The following is a 10,978-nucleotide window of genomic DNA, read 5'->3' on the forward strand; positions in this document are numbered from 1 at the left end:
GTTTGTTCACCAGAGCGCCCCAAGGGATGACGACTAGGTCGAATGGTCATAAACTACTACAAGAAGGCTGGACATAAGGAAGAATTTCTTTACTGTCCGAGCCCCCAAGGTGTGGAACAGCCTGCCACCGGAGGTGGTTCAAGCGCCTTCATTGAACACCTTCAGGATGAAACTGGATGCTTATCTTGCTGGGATCCTATGACCCCAGCTGACTTCCTGCCCTTTGGGCAGGGGGCTGGACTCGATGATCTTCCGAGGTCCCTTCCAGCCCTAATGTCTATGAAATCTATGAAACAGCACATGCAGGGGCGTGCACTGCAGCACAAAGCAGCAGCACAAATTTGCGTCATCACTGTTTGTGCTGCTGCAAACACGTGCCCCTATTTGTGTGGACGCAGTCTAAGAGGTTAATCTGATGAGTTACCGTGCTTGCCTGAGGTTCCTTCAATTGAATTTTTCCTCAGAAAAATAACACATGAAGTGAATACGCTTTGTAATACAAATCTTATGTTATATAAAAATGTTTCATGATACAAATGGCTTTTGAAGAAAAACTAGTGAAATAAATTAAGAAACACACCTCTTCCAAAAATAACAATTTGTCTTTCTATAGTGCATGCATTTTACATTCCAAAACACTTTACAAACTTGTGTGTTTTAGGCTTCCCAACACTTCTGAGCTAATGCAGCACTGTTTTCTATTTTACAGATAAAACGCTGACTTGGAAAAAGGCTACTTGATTTGCAAAAAGATTACATAGGAAGCCTTAGTCTTTATGGAACTCAGATTTCTTCTTACCTTACCTTATTCATATTTGAAGCATAGGACAATCCTCCCTCTTAAAAATGAAATGGATTCAAGTTTTCCCTTAATATTATCAGAAAATAATACAGATGGGAGTATTTGATGAGGAATATGTGATTCTATGGAACGGACAGAATTTGAGCTGAGGTTCTCAACCTGGGCAAAACTCACATTTTAGTCAATAGAAAAGGCATTTGAACAAGGGCTGGCAACTATTAACAAGTCAAAGAAGGAGAACGGGAAATAAAAAAAACAGAGAAAATCTGGGAGGAAATGTCAGCCCTTTGCTTACCTATCTCATTCTGCAAAGAAGAGTTACGAGATAAGTTCCTAAGCAATGAGACCGCTGTCTTCTTTACAACTGGGTAGGTCACATGTAGCATATTTCGAATACTTGGAAGGCCGTTTACCTTCCGGACAATGGTCTGGGATACTGCAAAAGGCATCTGTCAAACAGCATACAACTTTACTGAGTAATTAACTCACAGAACTGCAGAAAATGTGTTGTCTCATGTATATGTACGACTGAGGTAGTGCAATTTCAGGTTTCTGGAGGTTGTGTGTAACTTATTAGCCCAGATTCTGAGCTACATGCAATCTGCTATTTAAAAGATGGGTGATAAAAAGCCTTTTCAGTGGCACTTGATTTTGGGTCACCTGGCCAGTCTTTGGCATGCACCAGAGAAGGCTGATGACAAGAGAAACAACTTTAAAAATAACTCGTCTGTCAGTGTGCCAGACGTTGTTTTCTATTCTGGGAGGGACTGAGGGATTTCATACAAAACCAATCACACCTTTACAGGAACACAAACATCTTTACATATTTATTATACACACTGCTCCATTCCTGTCTGTCTCCTGTGATTAGTCACAAAAGGAAACACTTACACAGAGAGGCAAGAGGCTCTTTATCTGTCAAACAAAAAGTAGCCACAATGGTGAGCCTGGCTTCCCCTGCCTCAATATTCTTAAGTGTCTTTTTTATCTATCTTTTCTTTGAATTTGCAACTTCCCCCGGGGAGTCAGAGCTCTGAGCTGTAAGCAGAGCACACTGCAGCCCTAATCACCATGCTCCTAAATTGAAGGAAAAAAGAAAACACACAACTTACCGGTCCAGTACCAGCGGTGAGATTCTGGAGAGCTCCCAGTGATGCTTCCTGGGTGTAGTTTCTTGTACTTTTGGCTATTAAGGAGAGATATATCCTAATCAATGTGGAGTGCCAAAGTGATTCTACACCTCTGGGATTGCTCTTTTCCTCAGGGAGCGGGGTGTCCTGTTGCTTCTGTACAGTTAAACAGATTAGACCTTTAGAAGTGGTAACCTCAAATGCACCGCAATCTAAACCTGCCATTACCGCAACTTTTTATAAAGCAGTCAGTGGGAATAGGCTACTCAACATAGCTGACTAGACACAGATCTATTCATGAGAACTGTGTACAATATAGCAAGGTAAACTGGGATCTCCTTATTGCCATTTTCTATTTTAGTGGTGGAAGAACTTAAAAGAAATCCCAAATGGATAAAAAAAAAAAAGCTGATAATTCTTTTCCAGGAAAAAGGATCACCTCTGCATTTTCATCATTGTTATTATCACCAGTTATCTGGGTCAAATTGATGTAGCTGGACGCATGTATTGTGGTACAGCAAATATATACAGCACAGGCCTTGTGTGCACAGCTATTTCTAATAATCACACTGAAAGAATCAGAAGAAAACAAAGACCCCCTTCTCCCCGCCCCCAAAAAAGAGTAATATATTTGTAGGTGTGACAGTCTTGACCTTCTAGACATGAACCCAGGTTGATTTTATTGTCTAACTATTATTTTAATGTTATTATTGGTAATAATAGGATGAATTATGAATTAAACAGGGCTGGATGAATACTATGAGATCTCCAACCTAAAGAGCCGGAGCCTGGAAGCCTGGAAGCCTGTGGCCCACAAAGAGCCAAGAGATTGGGACAGCAGGCAGGTTTGAGAAGAAAGCTCCCTCTTGCAACTTTGCCAAAATCAAACAACTGCCTCTGCAAAACATTTTGTTGTTAATAGATCAACACTCTTCAATGGAAAAATGTTTCAACAGAGAATTTCCAGCCATCCCTACTTGCAAATGAACTGTGAAGCATAAATAAAAATGCATTTATGATTTTTGTTGCCTGCCTCAAAATCAGTGGAAGACAAACAACAACTTGTAACTTACTTTTGTATATTTTTTCTGGCTTTGAAATCATCTTTACTAAAGATACGCAAGAAGTCAGAATATCAGAGCATCATAAAGTACAAGAAATTTACATCGCAGCCCATGCGAATCAATGATATTTTTTATATCATTGCGGCTTCACACTTGTTTGGAATGTTTTCAGTGAACCAGATAGTACCAGAAGGATCTTGGAGCGGGGCACCTTATTCTATGTCAATAATATGCATTATTTATACAGTCTCACAATTGTACGAAGCAAAAATCAATACTCCAGCAGGACTGATTTTGCATCCACTCGTAAATCAATACTAACTCTGCAGAAATCAATGGATTTGCACATTTATCAGACTGTAACAACATGCCTGGGAGCTGGTACTCTGAAAATTAGCTACACTGCCTCCTGGCACACTTTGTGAACCCAATCCATGTTTTACAAAATTTGGTTATTTAATAATATAAGGCTGTCTTTAGCTGCACAAAGTGGGCTTGTAGCCAATGTAAGGGACTAAAGGGAAGATTCCATTTGGACATAAAGAAACTTAATCTTGCCCATATTTTAGTTACTGGGATCAGGGTTAGGGCTGAAGAAACTGGGGCATGGTTCAAAGTGCCTCCAGCAACAACAAAAAGCAGCCCTGAGATAAGCCACCTTTGTAGTGCTCTCTTGTGAATTTTGCCAGACACCAAAACCAAGGATCTGGCCAGTAGTATCCAAAGCATCATGTACAGATGCAATACGATCCTGCCATCTTTTCAGGAATGTGCTCCATGCTCTTGAAAAATAGACTAGCAGTATCCTAACAGCAACAAAACCATGGCTTGCATATCTTTAAAAAAATTAATAACTGAATGAAGTAATTCTTAAAAAAAGGGTTCCTTGTAGACTAAAGACTTTCATCAATAGGATATCAGACATTACAATACTAGCATAAGTGGTTCACAAATAACATATATATATTGCCAAATAATATTTATTTTGAAATACGTTTGGCAGGGTCACACTACCAGTCAGGTTATTAACAAACAAGAACCCCAGGTCTGTCACACCTGCCATGGGAATATTGTTCAGCCACTAGAAATATCGAATGGCAGTCCAAAGTAAAACTAATCCATACTTCACCTCTTTCACTTTTCTGCTGTGTATTCCAAAGCAACCAAATTTTTTGTCATAAATGGGGATATTTCTTCTTTTCATGTAGGTGTGCTGAGAGTAACTGCTGGGAAGCTCTGACTCCAGCTGGTAGGAAAGGTTGTGTAGAATGCACACACCATTCTCTGTGGCCTGTTATAATCAAGCAGTAAATGTCATTAAGGTTTTAGGTACATATGCAGGAGACAAATATGGACATGGGACAAGCATCTGACTTAGAATCTTATATGCCCAGACATGGTGGCCTAAGAAAAAATTAGATCATGGGCCACACCTCATATCTGGCTGGTGAGAGATTTTTTTTTAGCCTGTCAAGCCCTGTGGTATCTCAGAAACTCAGAGGTGCTCATCTTGGAGATGGTATGAGCGCTATCAAATGCCACTGACTGTATGTCTTGGTGGTAGCATTGGATGCTGGGTGACAACCCTAGATTGAAGGGAAACTGGCTCAATCTCTTCCTCCCCTCTGTCTGATGGACTAATGCTCACTGGAGAGCAGCTTTGCAGCAGCCATAGGCTTTTCCTGCTGGCTTTCCCTGCTGAGAGAAGTGCTGTGCTACTCCTGCTTCACACAGGAAGCGTCTACATGTGCATTTATGTGTGCTTAAACTTAATGCACCTTTGTTTAAGGAGCATTAAGGCGATTTAGGCACATGTCTATACACAAATGAGCTAATGCACATTAAGGCACATTAACTTTTAGATGTGATTAGCTAAATCGCATTAGCCCACATACAGATGTGTTAATGTGCATTAAGCCGCTACACATGAGCTAATGCGATTTAACTAATTACACCTAAATTTGACACTTGCTTTATACGAGTGCCAAATTTAGGTGGGATTAGTTTAAAATTGCCATTTTTATGGCATATTAAGGGCGTGCATGTGTGGACATATGCCCTTAATGCACCTTAAAAAATGGTGATTTTAGGGTAATCCTGTTTAAAAGAGGTATGTGTAGACACGCCCACAGGGAATGAGATTACACCGCAACGTGTGAATAGTATTGAGGAAAGGTTGTGGCTAAACCTTATTTGCATCAGACTGATGAAATGCTGTCAGCAGTTGATGGCTGTTAACATACATATACACACACCCTTTTTTACATCTTCTCTTAACATGGCTGCAAAATACCCCTCATTTATGCCATTAAACTACATCTAATGGGCTTAGTTCAGATGTCAGGGAAGCTAGGGTTTAATTGAAAAGGACCAAGTGATCAGAAGTTGCATGGAAGGCTACACCTACTAATCAGTTTGGAATTGGAGGGAGGAGTAGACAACAGGTAAGATAAGGTTGATGGCAGTTCTATATGGTATTGCCATTAATCCCAGAAAGAGAATGAAGATACCAGAGTCTTTAAGAGGGGATGTGCAGTTTAGGTCGACTGCTTACCAAAAATGTGTGGGAGAGATGGGAAAAGTTACAATGTAGAGGGGACATATGATCTCTTTACCGAGAAAATGGAAGTCCTTGCTCACTCTCTGCACCCTTTGGTGTAGGGTCTATATAGATCTGCTATCTAGTGGTGGAATAACTAACAACTGTTGACATCACCTAGCCCACCTTAAAAATGAGCTGTGTTAATTAGGCCCCTTCAGTTGTTACTGTAAAGTGCTCATATGATACAAGCATCCTTTTTGTTTTGATGTCTCACTGGCCCACTGATTTTGTGGGCTACTAAGGTCAACTGTAAAGGGTGGATACTAGAACAAGTGGTCTTAATACAAGTTCCTTTTTTTTTTTAAAGGCATGGGAATAGAATGATTGTAATATGTCTCAGTACTGAATGTAGTGAGAGCTGCTGGTATAAAAGTTATCTTCCCTGACATTCATGGTACTGAATATTCCAGTTATTGCAGCCCTTGAGAAGACTTTGCCAAATATAAGTTTATGTTTTTTTTGTCAGTCATTCCTGAATATCTGTGTTTAAGAATATCTTGGGATTCCACTCCCTCCTCCCTCTCTTCCCACCCTCCCAAAGTGCTTTCTTTCTGAAGAATCACCTTGTCATCAGGGTGATAGTCTGCAATAGTTCCTTGGATGTAATAAACAAGAGAATCAATCAAACCATCACATTCTCTCATTTTTTTTCTTCCTTCTGGGCCAGCAGAACTCATGTTTCTGTGCAGAAAGAAATACATTGGTAAGAAAACATGTGCTATAGATTGGTTTTCTTTCACCTCAGCTAAGTTTTAGGAAAGATACTGAAGTTGTTGGTCTCTTTGCTGTAGTCACAAGATCATCAAAAAGTGATCAAATAACACAAGCCTCTGCTAACTCAAGCTGCCATCTTAAAACCTCTGAGCACTCCTTGACAATAACATAGCCAGCAGGAGGAGAGGTGAACTTGCATGGATAAAATAAGTTCTGAACAAATCTTCACCCAAAAGTTCAACTGATATTTTCTTAGAGTTTGCATATACCGCATAGACTTTTTCCATTTTCTATTTCCAAAGTTTGCCACAGAACAATTTCATATTTTCCCAGTTAACTGTAATTCATTTTAGAGTCTCAATTATGGGACCCAATTGCATATAAAATTTACAACTTCTTCTATACTTTTGTTGCTTTGAGGCTAGACTAGTCTAAAGTGTGCTATGTTGGGCTGCCCTTCATGACCACCCAGAAACTGCAGTTGGTGCAGAACATAGTGGTCCACTTTTTAATGGGAGTGGTCTCCAGTGCTCCAGAGTCTGTATTGGCGACAAAATGCTTTCCAGGTGCAATACAAGGTGCTGGTTTTGATCTAGAGAGCCCTAAAGAATCTGGGCCCTACAGACTTACGGGACCACCTTCTCTCATGTAACCTTGATCCCTAAGGTCATCTAAGAGTAACCTCCTGCAAGTAACATCTCTGTGCCAAGTTTGCTGGGCCAAAAACATGAGTGGTCATTCTTGTAGTAGCTTCTCTGCTTGGGAACTCCTTTCCCCTTGTGGCCTGCCAGAGCCCTAGCCAGCCTTGGAAGACCTTTTTGGGCAGACATTTTGCAAGTAAGGTTACGTTGGGGGTATCATTTGAAGAGTGTTTTTGTTATGTAAGTGTGTGTATACACACACACACACATTAGGGCTGTGGGAAACTTTGAGTGCTGATTCAATTTGGAGGAGATTCAGTCCGATTCAGTGGCCGAAACTCCAAATCTGAATCGAATCAGGGGACCAATTAAAAAGTTCAAATTGATTTGAAGCTCTCCGAATTGATTTGGAAAAAATTTGGAGACCTTCTGCGATTTGGGCAGTCCCTGCTGGCTGCAGCAGGGAGCTAGACCCAGACTCCGAGCTGGTAAGTAGGGGGCAGGACCCCTGCCAGGCCCTATCCCCTGCCTACTCCCCCAGCCCCTCTGAGCGCCCCTCAACCCCCGCAAGCTCTCTCAGTTCCCCTCATGGCTGCCCCACCCAGCCCCAGCTCCTGGTTGTTTAAAAAAAAGCCTCCACTCACCAGGTGCTGCCAGGCAAGGGGGTGGGGGGCACGATCCCTGCTGCCCCCCACTGCCCCACGCTGCATGGGAGGCTCTACCATGAGCCCCCCAACCCCTGCCTGCTCTCCTAGCCACCCCATGGCTGCCCCACCTGCCCCAGCTCCCTTTAAAAAAAACCAAACAAACAACCAAAATACCCCAGACTCACTGGCTGCTGCAGCAGCCTTGGGGCTTCTGGGGGCTCATGACAGAGCCCCTCATGCAACTTGGGGCAGTGGAGGGCAGCAGGGATGGCCCCCCCTGCCTGGCAGCACCCAGGCTGCTTGGCAGCACCTTTTTTTTCAAAGTGCTGGGGCAAGCAGGGCAGGGACTGGTGGGCCTGGGAGGCAGGTAGAGGATGTGGCCTGTGTGATTTGGAGATTCAGCTGATTCGGCAGCAGCCAAATCTCCAAATCAAATTCGGCTGAATTGATTTGAGACAGTGATTTGCATCACCAGATTGAATCACTGTCCCCTGAATTGGCTGAATCCGAAGCGAATACTAGCTGCTTCGTACAGGCGTTATATACATGTATAACATTTCCTATTTTACCAGCTTTTATACGCCTTTTTTGGGGGAAGGGAGAAATATAAACTTAATAAATGAATAAGCTTTAAAAACATTCATTTCTCTTATTGAATGTGGTCTGAATTAGAGAATGCTGAAGTCATAAATCTAGGCCTCATTACTGAGGCCCCAGGCAGCTCTGTTGGCTAGACTACATGCCATACCATATTTCATGTTCCCTGTTTGAAAATAACATTCAATACACCCTGATATCAGAGTTTGTCTCAAACAGCGAAACAAAAAGAAAAATCCTTTAAAATTAGTCACTCAAAATAAACACAGCCAAACATTTAGAGCCAGCCGGCTGCAAATTATGGTGGTTTAGAATTCTGTTAATGACAGGTAGCTGATGGGTTATGGGTTCAAAAGCCTCCTCGAGTTCACATATAATAAAATAGATGTGATGTCTTATAAGCTCTGTTTTCTTGAGGGGGTTTTTGTTGTATTTTTGCCTGTGGTAGCATTCACTTGGATTAAACAATATTATATTATAACTTTAGTTTTACTTGATGTCATATTTGTTCTTAGTATTTATATTTATAAAATTATTTGCGCTCATGATATGATACAAAGTAGAATTAAAATCAATATTATTCCCAGGGACTACCATTGCTTTGCAATTCAGTTTCATCTAGACTCAGAAACAGGTCACCCCTTCACCACTTGATTATTATAGTGACAGAAATGTGTAACAGTTATGTTTGCGCATAGCAAAAATAGTTTCAGGGGCACATAAGAACTAAAAGAATCCCATACAAATGATAAGCATGGAATTTCTGAGATGAAAGACACTTTAGATGATTTGAAATTGTGCTTTGTCACAGTATGTTAACTTAAACTCACTGCCCCACAACTGACCTTTTTAGACTCTGTCTTATTTTTAATGGTTTTGATGTTTCACCAGTCAAGCTATCCTTTGTCCTGCAATTCTGTTGTCAGCTAGCTGCTTTGGTAATGAAGCTCCTTTAAATTAATTCCAGCGAAACTATATTTGTTTTTGCTTCAATGTTAAACTGAATAACACAGCCTTAGAGCATTTGTAAATCTTCTAGTTTATTTTTAACTGGAGAAAAAATGTGTTGTATTATATATAATGATATATGTCACCATCTGCACTCCCTTTTCAAAATTCTAGATCCGCCCATGTGTGTTGCTGTTCTGTCCAAGGAACAGGAGAGAAAACAAATTATGACTCAGAGGCAGAACTCAACCCTGCTCTAGGCTTGTTCTGGGAAGTAAGTAACCTATCCATCCCCTTTTGTATAGCAGTTGGCTCTCTATTGTGAGATCCAGCCAGCTGAATGTGTGTGCAGGTGTGCCAAGTGCTCAACTCACTCTCTCTTTCTCTATCCTCTTGGTTTCACAATTTGAGCAGAGGAGTAAGTGGGGTAGAAGAAAATTAATTCCTCTTACTGTTGTACATGGCCAATTAGGAGCTGCAAGCATCTCGCCCCAAAAAGGGCCAGGATGAGAGTCCTTCAGGGAATACCCGACATGGTGAGTGGGTGGGTAAATCAGCTTTGACCTGAGTACAGTTGGTTGAAATCACAGTCTGCATGGCAGGGCAGCTTCAGAGTACTAGCTCCTTGGAAGGCTTGGGATCCTTAACCAGCCTGCAGCCTCCATTGGGGTGCTGCTGCTATGGACCCTGCAAACTCTGAGTTCTTTTCCAGACTGCCAGGCATATTTCTGATATAAACTTGCTTGTGCATTATCAGAAATTCATCACATAGATATGTTTTTGTAGAATATTCCAGTTTGATGAGTTAGCATGTTCCAATAGAAAACTATTTAGCTGGAAAATTCCTGACCAAGTCTACTCCTGAGCCAGCGTTGTATTATCAATGCAGTATAATGTTAGAGTGTGCACTGCTACTTGAGGCATTCTTCTTTGGCTGATTCAGATCTGAGGTTTGCATCACTTGTAGTCATTAAAAACTTCATGGCACTTCACATCCCCCCCACTGCAACCTATAGAAATGTGAGTACTTACTAGTCTGGGTAACTCTGCCCACCTAAATGTCTCATTTTATTTCCACAAAAATATATTTGCTCCCTTTACTCTATCATAAGCTTTTGAATTAAGTATTATGGTGTGCTGTAGCTAAAGTAGGCTTTCCATACCTCATCAAGACCTTTCTAGAGGCTTCACCAAGGCTAGGGACATACATTACACATACACTGGTTTAAGTGATCAGAAACTGGTTTAAACCCGTAACAGAACATATGTTCAATGTACATAAACCAGTTTGAAAATGGCTGAAACCGGTTTGAGATAAACCTGGTTGAATGTAGTCTGACTTAACTGATTTGGGACAAACTGGTTTATGCAATGTCTATCCCAGACCCTTTGCTGGTTTAAGCTAAACCAGACACCCCCAGCATCCCAACATCCTCTTGGGACTGGGTGGGGCTCTCTGCTCCACAGCAGGGCTGGCCCCTCCCCTCTGCTACCTGGCTGGAGCTCCGGTAGACCTGCAGGCACAGCAGGGTCTGTTGGCTTCCTTGTGTCCCCCTTCCCCTCCCTCTCATCAGTCACTGCTTAAGCAGAGATCCTCTTCTCTCCCACAGCACAGACTGTAGCCAGCATGTGGTATGCTGGCTAATGCTATGTAAGGCAGATAGGACAGTGTCCGCTTAGGGCAGTGGTCATGAACCTGTTGATCCTGATCGATGGGGACCCCAGTCCGGCTGAGTGGTGGGAGGATTGGAGCTCTGGGGGCTCCTCCGTGGAGGAGGGGGCTCCCCCCATCTCTGCGGGGGCAGAGATGGCAGAGGCTGGCGCCCCCGCACC

The 10,978-nt window shown here is 42.1% G+C and overlaps 1 protein-coding gene across 5 annotated transcripts in view; it reads right to left on the bottom strand.

The window, feature by feature from the left end:
- The window catches only part of PKP2 (plakophilin 2), a 73,524-nt gene that overhangs the window by 11,338 nt on the left and 51,208 nt on the right, over nucleotides 1–10,978 (bottom strand). For 4 of the 5 annotated variants that reach the window (XM_025202874.1, XM_025202873.1, XM_025202875.1 and 1 more), the window contains 4 exons: nucleotides 6,162–6,279; nucleotides 4,126–4,287; nucleotides 1,915–2,088; nucleotides 1,098–1,251 (listed from right to left, as the gene is read on the bottom strand). In XM_025202874.1, coding sequence (XP_025058659.1) covers nucleotides 1,098–1,251; nucleotides 1,915–2,088; nucleotides 4,126–4,287; nucleotides 6,162–6,279 — 608 coding nt within the window. The remainder of the gene's footprint in view (nucleotides 1–1,097; nucleotides 1,252–1,914; nucleotides 2,089–4,125; nucleotides 4,288–6,161; nucleotides 6,280–10,978) is intronic. The other variant, XR_003093787.1, reaches the window with a different exon arrangement.

This window comes from Alligator sinensis, unplaced genomic scaffold, assembly GCF_000455745.1.
Source record: "Alligator sinensis unplaced genomic scaffold, ASM45574v1 scaffold957_1, whole genome shotgun sequence".
Lineage (NCBI taxonomy): Eukaryota > Metazoa > Chordata > Crocodylia > Alligatoridae > Alligator > Alligator sinensis.